The sequence below is a fragment of the Panulirus ornatus genome, chromosome 47, assembly GCF_036320965.1.
Source record: "Panulirus ornatus isolate Po-2019 chromosome 47, ASM3632096v1, whole genome shotgun sequence".
NCBI classification, from domain to species: Eukaryota; Metazoa; Arthropoda; class Malacostraca; order Decapoda; family Palinuridae; genus Panulirus; species Panulirus ornatus.
The window spans coordinates 2,708,168-2,727,684 of NC_092270.1; the positions used below are offsets into that span (position 1 = coordinate 2,708,168).

The window sequence follows — 19,517 nt, forward strand, 5'->3', positions numbered from 1 at the left end:
AGCAGGAAAGATTAAGAGATTTACTCTCTAAATAGCCAATTACTCGTCTTTAACCACCCGCCGTGTTCTTCCGGGCTACAGTAATCCTGGGATAAAAAGAACCTCCCCTCTCCCACCACCCCCAAACACAGACCCACCCTCTTCATACAACACCATCATTCATAATCCTGTGAAAAAAAAATATATTACAAATCATACATCGAGCATACACCACCCCTAGCGATCTTCATTATCCGCCACGTCTCCAATGTGATGCCATTTTCTTTTGTGCCCCGATTATATTTCATTCATCAAAGCGTCTTTAACTCCTTCCTGAATTACATTACCTATGAGGGTCCTTTTATCACGTATCCATTCAGCAGCTCTCATCTCAGGCCTTCAAAGGTAATATATATATATACCTCTAGGACCAGCAAAGTGGGACGTAAATGCTGATTTTACAATTACCATATCTTGTGGGTTACAAGAAGGGGTAGGAGGCGTGGAGGTCAAGGTGGAAATGAGGGAGTAACAGCTTCATGGAGGTTGAGGAGAATCACACTGAAGGACAGACGACAGAAGACTTGATGGTCTACGACCAGGTTATCAGCTGAAGGGAAAAATATAACAGTTTCCTAACTTCACCCAATCTCTATAGACGGAGATAGGAGAGTAAAGGAGATGGAAGACTTCCTTGGGATGGAACAAAGGATGAGGCGACAGAGCATCATCGGGGGGGGGGGGGGGGTAAGAGAGGAAAGACGAAGCATTACGAAGAGGATGTACAAGGGAGAGAGAGAGAGAGAGACAGAGAACGGGAGGGTAGTCATAGCTGCCGTAAAGACAGCTCTCTCTCTCTCTCTCTCTCTCTCTCTCTCTCTCTCTCTCTCGATGCACGACGCGTAAATGCTGATCATTTCAGTAACGGGATGGGATTCTTCAATAACCTCATCAATTGCATTCCGAGGCACTAAACATAACACTGTGTGGAGGAATTTCAGAGGCACGATGCCAAGCGTTCGTTCGTGCCTCTCTGAAACTACGTCGGCGCTAGGAAGGCAAGAGAGAGAGAGAGAGAGAGAGAGAGAGAGAGAGAGAGAGAGAGAGAGAGAGAGAGAGAGAATTTTTTTTTACGAAGTTATATAACAAGACAATGTATCTATCAGTCACAAACCTGGATTAATCACACGCCAACGCAGGGTCAACATGGCTGTGTAATGAGGACATACCGCCAACCGAGCCACAGGCACAGAACATAAACATAGGAGAAAGGGATCGAAGAGTAACCAATCGCTTACGTTCAAATGTTTTCCCTCTGTCTACACCAGTGACCCTCCTGGGGAGTCGGTGGTTGAAAGCAATCAGATACTGTTACCCCTTCACAATCAGAACTTACATTCTTGGTGAGTAAATGCCACACACACACACACACACACACACACACACACACACACACACACACACCTACACGATCATCTCTTCAATTTTCTTGACAGAACAACTGAAGGGTCGTGTGCTGCAAGCAGCCTTGTGCTGGCCCGTCACACATCCCTTGCTACTGGCCAGACTTCTTGAGGTATCATCCATTTCAGCAACACGGTGCGACCCCTGGGCACGACGGTGCGTCTCTTGAGCACGACGATGCGACAGGACCAAGGCGGGTGCGACTCCTGAGTACGATGGAGCGACTACTTCCCCTTAGGTATTGATGGCCTGTCCTCTGACCAGACCCTGAACGACCAATTCAAGGGGACCAGGCCATCACACACATGGGTCGTGCCCCCGGCGCCCAAGGCGTTTATATCAAGAAGGGAAATGGAAAAAAAGTCTCTTTAGGACAATCTTCATCAATTCCAAACACACGCGCCTCAGTAAATATCAGCAGGTTCTCGTCTGAGAAAAAGGGCCCAAAAGATATTCAATACTATACGTCTCTCATAAACCTGTTGGACGATTTCCAAAATATGTGGGCGTATATGCGTAAGAGTAACCGCGTTTACGAACGTGCGTACAGCGGCGAGAGCGCGTGGAATCACCTACGAATGTAAACAAGAGCCACATAATCCGACGTTCCTCAACAGGACGGGGATGGAAAAGAAAAGGGTCTTTCGCTAAGCCTGCAACAATTCCCCTTGGACCAGCCCACAAGGACTGTAGGATGAAGGTCTCCTTTGGGGGGTTCAGAAGACAAACCTAAGGTTCCAGTACCTGGCTGGCCCACCGCCAAACCCCTTGGGGGAATAGGTGTTTCAAGGGCCCTCAGTCTGCTTGGTAATGTTACACTAACTCCATTATAGTTCGAGGCCAGGAATGTTGCTGCTACCGCTCGTCTAATACTCCCTTTTTTTCTTGGTCTGGACGGCCATGATCCTCCAGCCTGAGCTAAAGCGCCTGCTACCTCGCCAGGTGTGCCTGTATACCCGTGGGTGTAGGAGAACCTGTATACCCGTGGGTGTAGGAGGACCTGTATACCCATGGGGTAGGAGGACCTGTATACCCGTAACATTAATGTCTCTAAGACCCAGCGTTGCTTCGACCTGGGGGCCAAATAGTGTGGCCGGCAAGCTATTTCATGTCATGAAATGTACTATCAGTATGGTCATCAATGACCCATAGCCCCGTGACTCCCTACGGAGTCAGTGGTATCAGTGGTATCATTCTGGTTTCCCTGGTGAAGGTGCCGAGGTGTTCCACCACACTCTGCACCTACGCACGTTATTCTCCGCACTGTAGTACCTACTGGAGGGCAGAGCGTGAAGTTAACCTACCACTGGACTAAATACGATGACTCTAAAAACGTTTATATCATTCATCTCGTATCGTCCACCATCTTTCATTACTGCTTTAGATAAGAGACACTGAGGGAGAAAACGAGAAACGACAGAGCAAGCGAAAGAGGAAAAGAGCGAGGAAAAGAGGAATGCATAAATGAGGGAAACGATATGGCGGTAGGGCGAGGTAAGTGGAAGAAGGGTTGATGATATTCCACCGTAGATTACCACACTTCTCCACCGTCTGGTCTCTAAGAATACACCCAGAACCACCAGCACACAAATAGTGCACTTCATTACTGCACAAGACGGTTAAAACAGCCCAAAAATAAACAACCAAACTTAATATCTCTCTCTTACGGGGCCTGAACACGAGAGACTGGCTCCTTTATACATGGGGTCTTCCTCATTTAACGCGCATTCCTCCAGAAATAATTACTGCGACCGGAGGGCTCCACCTGCGTCAGGAGGGATGGATAGGTTCCTCATCACCAAGGGCTCGAACAATCAACTAAAGAAACAGGTGATCATCTATTTTTTTTTCTCTGTATCTCGTCAGCAATGTTCAAAGGGGTTGTTTTGGCTGAACGAGAGTTCAAGACATGATGTGGCCTGTGTTCATTATGACCGTGGCCTGAGTGTGTCGACGGGTGTGGTCTGTGTTCATAACTGGGTATGGTCTGCGTTCAGTATGGGATAGAGCTTGTGTTCATCAAGGGATGTGGTTTGTGTTCATTCGGGGATGTGGCCAGTGTCCATCACGGTCTGCTTCGTGTTCAGTTTGGGGTCACAGGGCGGGGTCTGTGTCCGTCAACGGGTGTGACGCGTGTTCACCATGAATATAACTTAAGTTCAGCATGGAGGATGGTTCAAAGGCTGCTTTCTGTGGCTCTGGTTGTGTCTGTTACACATTCGCAGAGCTACACTGCTCGTGTTGACCCCGACAGCACGCACTCCTTCGATACCGTAACTTCTAAAGAAAAAAATCTAACCACTTGGCTGTCTTTTACTACATGAACTGCACGAAAAAAGCACCAGATCTCACCATGTAGGATGATGTATATCCAACTCAAACTGTCAGGCAGTTTCATAAAGAAAAAACCTACTGGAGAGAAGATAATAAAATACAAACAGTTTTGTAAAACTATATATATATATATATATATATATATATATATATATCCTGCTCAAAGTCTAAGGCATTTTCACACAATCATCCTGTACGAAAATAGGCAACATGAACGTGCAAGCTATTTCGCAAGTCTTACATCATGCACTCCGGACAAAGCCGAAGGGTAAGAAGGCAGCAGCTTGGGCGTGGTTACCTGGAGCAATATTACGTCCTGATTACCTGGCGAGCCATTAATTAACAAGATCTTGTGGAATTCGTCGTTTACCAGGGGGTACTCTACGTCTTGCCCACCTGGTGCTACATTAACCAACAGGTTCTTGCGATACGCGTAAACACACGGTATTCCAGTGTGACTACAGTACAAGTGTTCTGTGGGCGTCAGTGCAGAAGGCGCCGTAGAAGACGCACAAGAGGAACCGCGAGAAAAAATTGACAAGACGTGCTGGGAACCAGAAAGGAGCAGCCCTGACGGGCGACGCGAGGTGCAAGATTGCTCATTAGGAAATCCCCTTCACCAAAGAGGAGGAGGTGACAGGGATTGATCAACCTCACGTGAATACACTGAGAGACAGCAGTGCCAAGTGTAACTGTCATGTGGTATGAGGTGAAGAACTGGTGATGCCACCAGGGGATTGATGTCATCAACATAGACATGCTGTTGATGACAGAGGGATGCATAAGACGTACCGAGAACAGCAACGACGTCCATACAAAGCCTTCTTCTACCACAGTTTTATACACTGTCTACCGCAGTATGACAAGAGAGGTTTCACTGTGGATCAAACGATGAGATGAATAACGAACAAAAATCTTAGGATTTAGAAGAGAAAAAAATAGCTTTTAACTTGAGAAGACTAGAGAGAGAGAGAGAGAGGAGAGAGAGAGAGAGAGAGAGAGAGAGAGAGAGAGAGAGAGAGAGAGAGAGAGAGAGAGAGAGAGAGGAACCACAACATACACTTCCACGTTGTAGAAACCTGCCATCATCATTCCCAACACATGTCCCTTACACTACGGTTACCGTTCGAACTGCTGTCACCACTACTGCCGCAGCTTCCTCCTCCTCCGCCAGCGACAGCCACACCGCCATGAGTGGAATTGCAGGCCTGTTATTACACAGGACAGAAGCCGACGACGACACGCTTCAGCCCCGCTCCACAACGTCCCTGAAGACTCGACCCTACAAAAGGGTGTCTCGCTTTCCGGTCAGTGCCACTAGACCTCCCCCCGACGGTGGCACCGTCTTCTGTGTTTCCCAGCGATGTTAATGTGGACTGGCACTCTCCCTTTCCAGCCATATGAGGCTCAATCTCTTTCAGCAATGCCTCACTTTTAGGCCTCAACACAGATATCTAACTAACCTCAAAATATAAGTCCGTCGAAAACGTACAATTTAGAAAATGTCGACATGACATGATCATGACTCATGATCTCAAACAGTCCGACCCCCTAAGCATGACGGCGATTCGACCTCTGACCTCACCTGCAAGGCCAACAAACCAAAGGGTCGTAACGTCGTCCTCAAGAGTCAAACTGTCCCACTCAAGGCCATCGTGACCAAGGGAGGTTTTGCGACGTCTGATATAACTCCATCAGTATAATCCTTCCCACGGTCGGGTCGCAACACGGCTCGTCTGTGATGTAAGAGCCGTACGACAACCAGCTGCGCCAAGGTAAAAAAAAACTATATTGAATCAAGTCTCAATCTTCGCGCGCGTGATTACCTAAATACCACTGGTAGCTCGCGCTCTCTCGAGGCCCAGGTGCCGCAATTGTATCTTTTCATTTCCTCCAGAAAGACGCGAGCGAGGGATGTGGGCGGCCTTCACCTACGTTGTGGCTTCGTTGAACACCGGGCAATATCGCCTGAGCGGCGTCCTCGTTCATAAACAGCGACGGCGTTTGTCACCACTCCAGGCGACATCCGAGGCCACTTCGGCGGTCTCGTTCCTCGCGAGGACATCTGTGGTTCTCGTCGCGAGTGCAGCGCACTGGTGGTACTCGTCCGCACGTTCAGAGGCGATGCTCGTCGTGAGTTACCGAGTCTTAACAGACACTCAAGTTCCCTCAGCGTCTCAACACATGTTTCTTTGATGTACCTACAAACACTCGTAACTCACTCCTTCCCTCACCACCGGATGACCTCAACCCACCAACAACACAGACGATCGTAACCCTTCACCAAGTGCTGTCGATACAGTATCTTTAGAGACAGAGAAAGTCCTTTATTTTCCAAGACTTGCTGGAGCAGCAGATCTGCCGAACCAGCTGACCAGCTAGACCAGGAAACCTGCTCACTCCGTTATCAGGAACTCTCTCTCTCTCTCTCTCTCTCTCTCTCTCTCTCTCTCTCTCTTGATCTCATGTTTTTGCGGTCAATGTCCTTGGCTCCAGACTGAGTCTTGCTTATCATGATCAATCGTCATTGTCATGCGCCAGGCATCGCCAACACCGCAAAACATTTTGGAAGGGCACGTGAAGAGTGCGAGGGATGCTGGGGAGGAGACTGGCACACAATCAGGACTGGGAGCAGATGCAGATAACATCAGATGGTTAGAAGTATGAGAAAGTGAGGTGAGGGAGGATGGTAAAAGGAACAAATGAAAGAGATAGTGGAGGGGAGGAGGTGGGTAAAGTTAACCAAAATAGGGGAGGACAACGATGACTAAAAACAGAAGTGTCTCAAGTTTCGCTACATCTGTCTACCAGCGTGTCTCCCATGAGAGGTCTCCCTCGTCAGCAGATAGAACAATGGCCAATAATTCCGACGCGTGAACACCACCACACCTCTCGTCAGAAGCAGGACGATCAAGCAACTTGAGAAGCAGCGGGAGGAGAGGAGTGAGGAGAGACAGTCTATATGAGCTAAGAAGAGAGTCCATATGAACGAGCAGGAGTTGAGCTGTGGACAGTGGCAGGCGTATCCACACGCCACATCCGGTACCACGCCGTCTTATGTTTGTTGACAGTCGATGCTCACTTGTCTCACGCAGAGCATTGTGGTTAACCCACTGCATCAACGATAAAAGAAAATCTGATGATAAACATTTGAAGTTCCATACTTGATTACACGTTAACCAGGAAGCCAAGATAATTATGAACGCAAGTACAAGTTTTATACGAATATATTTCTACGTCCCTAAATCTATGAAAAATAAAATACATGAATAAGAACTACAATTAGAAATAATGATGTGAGAAACATTTAAGTGCGAGATGCTGTGGCACTAGTACAAAAAAAAAAATCTTGTCTAATATTACTCACTTATTTACAATTTCTTTTGAATAAAGCACATTGTGCGGGGTGCCCGGGTACACAGTCTACGGGAAGAGCACGGCAACACCCATGACAACACTAGGTGACCACACCCTCAATATTCTCTTGAGTGTTTTGACGAGAGAATGAACATGGGTTTGGACAAAGGAAGGTAAACTAGAGAAAGGGATATGAGCGATTAAAGTAAAGATTTTCTCTACCTTACTCTAACCTTCACGTCCTCAAAGTTACTCATGCACACACATACACGACACTTACACCCACTCTACCACATCCATTCACTCACCTTACTCTCATTACTCACCAATCACTCATGCTCTAAATACACATGACCCACACATGTAAGTGTGTTAACCCTGCTAGTAACAGGTGAGAACAAAAGTATGATCAACATCATACATATAAAAAAAAGGAAGAAAATAATGACATTCAATATAAACCAATTAAAAACCTGAAGTGACTTGGACGTCTAATCACTGAGGTATTGGATTACGAACACTCTCATGTGTGAATCAAGAATTATGTCTGAAAAAAAAGGTGACATGACTATTGTTACACAAGGGAGTAAGACACATATTTTTTTCTTAGGCTCTGAACGAAAGATCGGGAGTAACCACGACTGATGAACTGTGATCGAGTCTGAAGGAGGAGGAGGAGGAGGAGGTGGGGGGAAGAAGAGAGGAGGAGGAGGAGGAGCAGGGGACGGCGGAGGTAGAAAAGGGGAGGAGAGAGGAGGTGGTGCAATGGAGACTAAAAATCATAAAGAGGATGGCGGAAGAGAGATATAAAGAGAACATGGAAGAGGAAGAGGAGGAGGAGGAGGAGGAGGAGGAAGAGGAGGAGGAGGAGGAAGAAGAGGGTCTCATGTAAGGAAAAGATGATGATGATGATGATGATGATGATGATGATGATGATGATGATGATGATGATGATGATGATGATGATGATGATGATGATGATGATGATGATGATGATGATGATGATGATGATGATGATGATGATGATGATGATGATGATGATGATGATGATGATGATGATGATGATGATGATGATGATGATGATGATGATGATGATGATGATGATGATGATGATGATGATGATGATGATGATGATGATGATGATGATGATGATGATGATGATGATGATGATGATGATGATGATGATGATGATGATGATGATGATGATGATGATGATGATGATGATGATGATGATGATGATGATGATGATGATGATGATGATGATGATGATGATGATGATGATGATGATGATGATGATGATGATGATGATGATGATGATGATGATGATGATGATGATGATGATGATGATGATGATGATGATGATGATGATGATGATGATGATGATGATGATGATGATGATGATGATGATGATGATGATGATGATGATGATGATGATGATGATGATGATGATGATGATGATGATGATGATGATGATGATGATGATGATGATGATGATGATGATGATGATGATGATGATGATGATGATGATGATGATGATGATGATGATGATGATGATGATGATGATGATGATGATGATGATGATGATGATGATGATGATGATGATGATGATGATGATGATGATGATGATGATGATGATGATGATGATGATGATGATGATGATGATGATGATGATGATGATGATGATGATGATGATGATGATGATGATGATGATGATGATGATGATGATGATGATGATGATGATGATGATGATGATGATGATGATGATGATGATGATGATGATGATGATGATGATGATGATGATGATGATGATGATGATGATGATGATGATGATGATGATGATGATGATGATGATGATGATGATGATGATGATGATGATGATGATGATGATGATGATGATGATGATGATGATGATGATGATGATGATGATGATGATGATGATGATGATGATGATGATGATGATGATGATGATGATGATGATGATGATGATGATGATGATGATGATGATGATGATGATGATGATGATGATGATGATGATGATGATGATGATGATGATGATGATGATGATGATGATGATGATGATGATGATGATGATGATGATGATGATGATGATGATGATGATGATGATGATGATGATGATGATGATGATGATGATGATGATGATGATGATGATGATGATGATGATGATGATGATGATGATGATGATGATGATGATGATGATGATGATGATGATGATGATGATGATGATGATGATGATGATGATGATGATGATGATGATGATGATGATGATGATGATGATGATGATGATGATGATGATGATGATGATGATGATGATGATGATGATGATGATGATGATGATGATGATGATGATGATGATGATGATGATGATGATGATGATGATGATGATGATGATGATGATGATGATGATGATGATGATGATGATGATGATGATGATGATGATGATGATGATGATGATGATGATGATGATGATGATGATGATGATGATGATGATGATGATGATGATGATGATGATGATGATGATGATGATGATGATGATGATGATGATGATGATGATGATGATGATGATGATGATGATGATGATGATGATGATGATGATGATGATGATGATGATGATGATGATGATGATGATGATGATGATGATGATGATGATGATGATGATGATGATGATGATGATGATGATGATGATGATGATGATGATGATGATGATGATGATGATGATGATGATGATGATGATGATGATGATGATGATGATGATGATGATGATGATGATGATGATGATGATGATGATGATGATGATGATGATGATGATGATGATGATGATGATGATCATGCACGTAGCTCGCTTTGGGCATCGTGGGACAACAGGAACAGCGAAAATCTCTTCGCCCTCAGCTGTAAGCATCTCTAGGAGGAGGTCCTCCACACACACACACACACACACACACACACACACACACACACACACACACACACACACTCCTCATCCAGCAGGTCACAGGGGAGTAAGACACCATCTCCTGTCAGCGTTGTACAGGCGGATCTGGTGGATCACACAACCACATACATCCACCACACGTCTGGTGCGTGACTACGGGTGATTCATGAGTGGTAGTGATCCTGGTCCTCCAGCTGACCTTGTGTGATATTCCTCATCCATCTAAGTAATCAGTGAGAGGTATTCCTCATCCATCTAAGTAATCAGTGAGAGGTATTCCTCATCCATCTAAGTAATCAGTGAGAGGTATTCCTCATCCATCTAAGTAATCAGTGAGAGGTATTCCTCATCCATCTAAGTAATCACTGAGAGGTATTGCTCATTCATTTAGTGTTCCATATTCCTCATCCAACTGATGATCCACGAATGGTCGTACCTCTCATCCAACTGATCCCCCCCCCTCACGATTATGATCCTCATCCCAATATTGATCCATGAATGACTGTACTCCTAACCTCAAAAACTTCCTCACAATGTCTCGAAATCTGTGACCACATCAGACGCCCTGGCCAGGTTCAACCCTGAGGTCTGACTCACATCTCAATTTTCCTTTCTCCCGTGGGCACTACATTCCCAAAATCTCCTCCGTGAAACTCCTCCTACATTTCTCAGCTCCCAGAACCCGTCCCCCGCCTAACGGTCAAGAAAGATATTCATAGCTCTATTCTCAGTTCATCCGGACCTGGACCCCACCGTCCCTGCACTCAAGAAAAGTATTTCAAAGCTTTATCTGCAAAGGGCTTGGATCTGGGACGCAGGCGGGCAGCCAGGTCCCGAACACAACCCCTGATCTTCAGAGAGAGAGAGAGAGAGAGAGAGAGAGAGAGAGAGAGAGAGAGAGAGAGAGAGAGAGAGAGAGAGAGAGAGAGACTCTCCTTCCAGCCTCGCCAGTTGAGTTAGCTGCCACTCCTCCAGGTACTGCAATGAGGGGGAGTGTGAGTAGGTAGACCTTTACCCACGACAGCCGACCATCTACGTAATTAGAATAATTACGAGGTCATAAACTATAGGCGTTTGACTGCGCACGTGGTTGCAAGAAAGGTTCCGTTCCGACGCAAAGTAGTGATTACTTTCCAACTAATGATTTACGAAGGCACTTAAATGTGCGTGGGAGCTGGTGAGAGAGAGAGAGAGAGAGGGGGGGCAGTAACCCTCTCACTGGCGAAACCCAGTAGTCCCGTCACACAGCAGAAAGCATTCTTAATGCCCACACTAGAAGTCGATACATGTCGAACCTCACAAGGTGGAGGAGGTCACTTGGTGCCACATGAGCCATCACTTAAGTTGTCGTCTTCGCTTGGATTGAGAAGCTCCTCTGTACAACCCACGCCACCAGCCCCTTGCTAACACAGACCTGCATGTCCACAGCATACAACTGAGTGGTGAGTGTAATACACCAAGCGTCGGAATCCAGATACAACATCGTTCGTTGTATTCTTCGTCCTTGGCTCTCTCTCTCTCTCTCTCCAGGCTACGCTTTTCCCTGACGGGTATAAACTTGACCCCAGTCCAGGAAGCAATTTACCACTATTGAATTTTTCGCGCCATTTCACGGCAAAGTGGGTGAGACAGGTCGGGGTAGATCGTGTTACCTGATGTATGGAGATCAACACCCGTGCTGCATAATGTTGTGTCGCGTTCCCTCATCCTCCTCTGATACCTGGCAGGCCTGGCACACAAGACCACATTTCTCTTTTATAAAGGTTACGTTCTTCTGGTGACGCACGCCACACCACGGCTTATGCAAATCAGCATCACGGTCATGTGCAAACTGACACAAACAATCAAGGGTATTTACGTTTACAGCCAACATACAGGTAATCCTTCGTCTCTTGATGAGAAACGGAACGTATTGGGGTCACATGACTGTACGTAGACACACAGGCGCCCCACAACAAGCAGAACACGTTATGGGAAGACAGGTCCGCAAGACGAAGAGAGATAAAACGAAACGTGAATGAAGTTGAATGAAGTCTTATAACGAAGCGAGAACGGGAGCCGTGTGACGACACAAGCTGAGTGAGAGAGAGAGAGAGAGAGAGAGAGAGAGAGAGAGAGAGAGAGAGAGAGAGAGAGAGAGAGAGAGAGAGAGAGAGAGAGAAAGAGAGGGAGGTAGAGCCATATTGACCGGGGTTACGATAATAGTACCAGGCTAAATATTCACTGAGAATGTGGACGCGGTCAGACCATCTCTGCAACAGTGGTTTCTTGATGTGGGTCTCACACGACAGCGGCGGGTGGCAAGTTTCACTCATGGGCGGACTCTCAAACATTAAGGTTAACACAAAACCACTTTTACTAGCGGAGGTGAATGAATGTCTCGTGTGGCTCTTACAATGTTTTTTTTTCCCCCCGTTTTTTTTTCCTTACGAGATGGTATGTTTCTTTTTTTCTTTTTCTACGAGAGAGACGAAGAATTATGTTGAGTTTCTAAACTGGGCAGGAGATGACTCGAGTCGTCCCGCTTATCCTCAGTAATGTGTGGGAACTGCTTAGTGAGACGAAGGTCCCTAGAGAAGCAGAGAGTGTGGCCAAGCTCTGTAGTGGCCACTTCCCTGGTGTGTGTGTGTGTGTGTGTGTGTGTGTGTGTGTGTGTGTGTGTGTGTGTGTGTGTGTGTACTTAAAAGTCTCAAGTATAAAGAAGGAAAATGTAGTCGCTTCAGCAAGACGCGGGTGACGACGTCTCGTACCTGCAAGCCATCACCACCACAGACGTCGCACCATTACCATCCACTACCACCACAGACGTCATCACCACAGGTTCAAGGCGCTACCCGCTAGTGGGGGGAATTACGACACAGCCTTGTTATCATGACTCAATTTCCCAGGAGGCTGGCAACACCTGCTGCCACCGCCCTCACCTGACTGAAGGTTCCAGAAAACCGTTCGTCTCCGTCTGGAATTGACATTCCTGCCGTAAACACTATTCCTAGAGATTCCAATTCTCTCTCTCTCTCTCTCTCTCTCTCTCTCTCTCTCTCTCTCTCTCTCTCTCTCTCTCTCTGCCTCATGGCAATATCTCTTAGTAAGCATGTACTCTCTTTCTTTACATATATATATATATATATATATATATATATATATATATATATATATATATATATATATATATATACTTCCCATCTGGTGCAACCGCTCACTTCCGTTACCATTTTCTTCACCCCTGCATACGGCTCAGGACTCGTACAGTAAACAAGCTGACGCACGAACACACACACACACACACACACAACACACACACACACACACACCACAAACACACACCCACACACACACACACACCCACACACACGCCCTGGGGAACACCGCGAAACCAGCTTACGCCCTCCACCATACACCCGATCTTTACCTACCCCCGAGGGCGGGGCGCCTCCTCACCAGTCCCTCCAGCAGAAGGTAATAAGGAGCTGCGACGGTCGAGAAATACGATACCATAGTTACAGGACCATAGCAGGAGAGGATGGGTTGGACCAGGGGTGACATCAGGTGGATAATGATGAGTCTCGCTCCCAGAAGAAAATGGGATGTGAGGAGTAACCGCCGAAGGGCAAATGCCTTGGATGAGTTACGTATGTGTGTGTGTGTGTGTGTGTGTGTGTGTGTGTGTGTGTGTGTGTGTGTGTGTGTGCTGGTAGCAGTGTCGTGTATAGTCTGAGGTCAGCACAGTTTAGGCTATCTATCGTCACAATGAACACATGCATAACACAAACCAGTAAAAGCCGTTCCATTTAGGCATTAGCTAAATCCTCTATTCAGGTCCAAAAATAGATTCTGTATTTAGGGCTTTATGCAGATCATGTATTTACGATTTTATATCCTGTATTTGTGATCTTAAATGAAAATCCTGTACTGACTGTAAATCCCTTCCTTAAACTCGTAAAACCCAACAGATCTAAGGGTAACCAGAGGCCCTGCACCAAGGCCATGGCAGAAGATGGGTTTAAAAGTTTTTAAAGCCGTCTACTGCAGCAGTTACTCAAATCCGAAGTTGGGCCAGACGTATTTGGCCAGGAAGGGGGAGTATGTGGCATGTGTGGCCGTAGCTGTACCACTGTACCATACGTACCTTCAGTAGTGTACGGCCCACTGTGCGACTGTGGTACGGTTTCTATGTTGAACCAATGGTGTAGTGGTATACTGTGCGACTGTGGGACAGTTTTTATGTTGAACCAATGGTGTACATGATTGTTCTGTGTGTTAACTTAATATCTTAAGAGATAAAATAATTCTAAGGATCTGTTGTCTCCAGTCATGTGTCTCATAATAACTTACCTGAAACCGGATGTTTCATAACACAACACCTCATCATATGCAGAGAGAATGTAAGATAATTCAACGCAAAAAGAAAATAATCTCAGTGACTCAAAGCCCCAGTGTAGGTGCATTTCTTTTACTTGTAATAATATGAAGAACTTTGATAAAAGTTCTGACAATGACATCCACACTTCTAAACAAATCTTAAGTGTCATTACGTGTCGACAACTTACAAATATGACACTGAAATAACTATGAAATTAGAAATATAGAATAAAATCTATAACTCAAAAGTAAATCAAAAAATTATCAATAGCAATGAAACAAGAAATAACATATGAATATTAGGAAAATACAGATACAAACAATTCCTTGAGTACGATGAATGAACCCTTTGAATACGATGACAACCCCTTCAGGCTGAATGACTTAACCCCCTGAGCATGATGACTTAAGTCACTGTGGTGCTCAACCTTGAGTATGATGACTTAAGTCACTGTGGTGTTCACCCTTGAGAATGATGACTTAAAAAGTCATTCTGCTCGAGTGGTAAAGCCGTCGTACTCAAAGGGTTTTGAGAGAGAGAGAGAGAGAGAGAGAGAGAGAGAGAGAGAGAGAGAGAGAGAGAGAGAGAGAGAGAGAGAGAGAGAGAGAGAGAGAGAGAATCTGAGTGGTGGTGTCCACCTGCGTGACCAGAGGGTTAAGTCACCGTACCACAAGGGGGGGAGGTTGTGAGGGGCGGGGGGGGGGGGGTGGCGTTGACCGGGGTCAAAGCGTTAATGAGATGCAAAAAAATGCGTCTGACCTGTTGTTCTGGTGATCAGCCTCGTCCAAGTTGGTGACGGGGCCAGTAGCTACGTCCACACCCATCGACCCAATGTCAAGGTGCGCATAGCGGCGCCTGTTGCGCACGCTGGAAGACCGGGTCAAGTTGCACACGTGGTCCAGTTCCGTGTACAACGTATCTGTGAACACAAAGGCGTTCGTTAATCCTGCAACACACATGCTCGTTAATCGTGTATAAGGATGACAGAAATACCTAGAATACCACATATCAACACATAATGCATGGGAAACAGATATAAACTCGTTAACCTCATTATGTACACCTGACCCTTCAGCATACAGAGTGCGACCCTTGGGTATGATGACCTGGCCTTTGACCTAACCCTTAAGGACCAGGTTAAAGACCAGGCCATTGTGCCCAAGTGGTCATATCATTGTGATCTAGGGTCAAACATCGTCCTCATGGGATTAATGATTAAATGTAAGCCATTATGAAGCAAGATGCACTCGTTACACAAACATGACTTTTCAACATTCAACATCATCTCTATTTCCATTTTCTTCTTATCCTTCTATTCCTCTTCTTTTCTTTTCTTTCCTCTTCTAATTTTGAGGAATGCTATGTGAGAAGACTACACCAAAACATGCAAAAAGTGCTCAATAGTCTGGCCTTAAGCGAACTGGGAATGGAACAAACACACACTCTGTCCTCAAAAGCTCATCTGTATGTAAAACACCCAGCTTTCATAGCTATATTACTGGCTTTTAACTGGCAGTTTCATCATTAAAAGAGACCTAAACGCAACCTCTGATGGCTATATCTATCCTTTTATCTATTTCATTACTGAGGTACACTTAGACAAGCTCTCAAGAGCTGCATCTGGACTATTCCCAGTTATTTCACCACCGGGAAACATTTAGTCGCGTTCTGACAGCTATATCTAACCCTTTGCCAGTTGTTACAGCAGTAAATGACGTTTAAAAAAGTTTCTTGTGGCTGTACCAGGCACCTGACCAGCCGTTTCACCGTGTGAGTGAAGGCTGAGACGTGTCATTCAAAGGAATATCATCATTAGCAATGTGACTGTGGAACCTGATATAAAAACTTTGACCCAAAGTCGCTGCGAGTGATGCTCAACTCTTCGAGAGGATGATGTAAAAACGTTCTTTAAAATACATAAATAAAAACCTTACACCTAAAATTATACTGCTACCATAACTAACACTAAGAACAAAAATACCAGAAATAATAATAATAATAATGATACTACTACTACTACTACTATTACTACTAATAATAATAATAATTAAATCTCCACGTCACGCCACCGATTTCATTCCGTGTTCCTTGATCACGGAGCGTTTGACCACTTACGCCAACAGCTGAGAAGGGTGACCTTCCCTCGTCCGTCTGATTAGTGAATTTCAGTTTTACGATCTGAATAATCTAAGAACCGCCAGGTTTAAACGAGGGAAACGTTCCAAGAAAACGGAGCTGAAAGCGAGCCACTTGTACCTTAATCCAAGGAGACACTCTATCCGAGGCCCAGTGCTATACACTGTTTTCCCAACACATGACAGATCGAACATGTCCAATACATGAGTATCTAGTAATGTACTGTACATCATCTTCCACTTTCCAATCTCGTCGTGCCTCAGAATGATTGTCCATTGTCGTCATGCCTCCCAGGATGGACGGCTGTGGTACATGAGATAGCCAGATAATAGAAGCCCTCATGATCCTATGACGAGGTTGCATACTGGAGGATGATAAAGGATCATAAATTCCTAATTCATAAAACAGATGCAGACAGGATAGTATGGGAGATCGATGGTAGATTTACGGTTGAGTTTCAATCCCATTCAAGTTGTGGGACGGATCGTGCATTAAGGCAACTTTCTCCTACGTATGACTGCGTAATACACTGTGCTTGCATCCTGGGTCAATCGACACATTCAACTGTTCAACGCAAGATAGTACAATCAATCCAGCTTAGGGAGGGTGAACAGAAAAAGAAATTAATCTTCCGTTAAGCAGAACGAGGAACGTTGAGCACTTCAGCTCTGCTGGGTAATGGCACCGTCGCTCACAACTAAAGCCATGCACAACCTCCACAACCCACACATAACCCACCTCCGTCAACACACCGTCACCCGCAACTCCCACTCGAGACCTCCAGCCTTCACAACCTCCACCGTCCATAACTTCAGCCACCATCGTACCTACAACCTCCACCGCCAACAACGATGTTATTACCCACAACATTCCCTCTACCCAGACCACCATATGCCATTCATCTTGTACCCACACACACACACACACACACACACACACTAACAAATCATGATGATCATCGAAATCATAACCCCCTGAACAAATTACCTCCCAGCGTACCATTCCGCGTCTTTCTACGAACAGAAGACGATTCCATCACGCGATCGGAGAGTAACCATAAGATCCTAAGGTCTTCCACTAGTTTTCGATCCTAAGGTCTTCCACTAGTTTTCGATCCTAAGGTCTTCCACTAGTTTTCATATCTCAACGTCCTCTCACTCACGCCACTTATAAAACTGCTACCACTGCCACGAACACACCGTGCCACCACTGTCGCTACATCCCTCATATACCCACGCATGCGAAAAAGAAAAAAAGAGATTCTTGTCTTCAAAATATGCCTTCTAAATCCGTCCCTTTTTACCACCGTAGAGACAAAAGAGATGGCCATCCAGAAAAAATAAAATCAGATGTGGGTGATTATCATTCACTGGCAACATACATGGGGGTCAGATAAGACTCGCCTGGTCTACCTAAGAGCATAGTAACGCCATCTACCGTATCGCTGACGTGGCGCCTCACTCACCGTAGGCAGGAGGAGGGGAGTGGAGTGGGGAGGTGTGGAGTACGTGGCGCTAGGGACGTAAAGAAGGAAGGGAGGGAGGAAGGGAGGGAGCGGCTGTATGGGGTGAAGAGGAAACCACAAGGAAGGCGTCAGCTACAACATCTTAAGCTCGTGCACCTTGAAATCATTCTCTCTCTCTCTCTCTCTCTCTCTCTCTCTCTCTCTCTCTCTCTCTCTCTCTCTCTCTCTCTCTCTCTCTCTCTCTCTCTCTAAAGAACAAAACTCTTTTGTCTCTCGGTAGCGATAAACATACGAGCATCTTCCCTGGCTCCATCACTCGGGGGTTAATGGTCGACACACACACACACACACTCGTCCCTCCTGCTGTTCCCACAAAGCTACCACACACACAGACACACACACCTCAGCCCTCACCACGGTCTCCACCGCCAGCATTACGTGACGCACTATAACAACCCGGCAAAAAGCCGCCCGGCAGCTTGGAGAACCTTGCCAGAGGCAGGGCAGGAACCGGTGGACCTCAATTCCCCAGCACCTGTCCTTACGGCCCTCCGCCTGCGTCACCTCGAATCACAGGTAACCAATCCTTCTTCCGAACGCACCGTCATGGGCTCTAATTCCACCACAGGCGACACAATCCCATCAAGATCGGGCTACCGTACCTGCCCAGAATCGTCCAACGCATCGCTCAATGATGGTAAAAAAGAAATATCCACCAAGGGACTGACTGACCGTTCAGTGGAGAAATTATGCCACGGTGTGGATGATGATCATCCTCCAGATTACTGCCTGTAGGTCGCGGCCTCTAACAGCCTGGATGAATAGAGTAACACCTCAGCTTGGTTCATGACCCAGCTGTGGGGGGGTAAACGACCTGACCTCCGTCACTGTCGTAAGGTATACGTACGTTGAGACAAAGTCCTAAACCCAGGTGTGGGGGGTAACAAATGTCTGAAACCATCGTAAATTATACATATGGTAAATCCCCAGACCTATAGCTCTGGGGGCTTAAAGACTCCAAAACCCTCGTAATGTGTACGTGGGGGCACGGTAAAGTCCCAGATCCAGCTGTGGGAGTGTAGGACCTCAGTCCCCGCCGTGAGGTACGGTAAGGTCCCACACCGAACAAAATCAGGAGCCAGCAATCAAATCCTCCTGTCTTACGTGTCTGTGTCGATGGGTCTGCAGGTGTGGGATTCTCTGGTTCGATACGAATACCCACATTCGAGGATGAGATGCCTCGACTGGGCGGTTATGGAACGCTATAGCCATGGGCCCAGCACTTGGTGGATATGGCCCAACTGGGAGAAATGGTTCCTGAGCAGCGCCACCAGATTCTTCGTTCGTGGTGCTGCGGACATACGCATTTGTATGTGTATGTGTATGTAAAAAAGCATGTGTAATTATATATATACACGTATCCATAACTAGCCATGTGTATGTAAAGGCATGTGTAACAGTATACGTAT

General features: G+C 45.5%; 1 protein-coding gene across 2 annotated transcripts in view; it reads right to left on the bottom strand.

Moving 5' to 3' along the window:
- The window catches only part of LOC139763437 (uncharacterized), a 304,757-nt gene that overhangs the window by 136,035 nt on the left and 149,205 nt on the right, over positions 1 to 19,517 (bottom strand). For both annotated transcript variants that reach the window (XM_071689476.1, XM_071689475.1), the window contains exon 3: positions 15,207 to 15,366. In XM_071689476.1, coding sequence (XP_071545577.1) covers positions 15,207 to 15,366 — 160 coding nt within the window. The remainder of the gene's footprint in view (positions 1 to 15,206; positions 15,367 to 19,517) is intronic.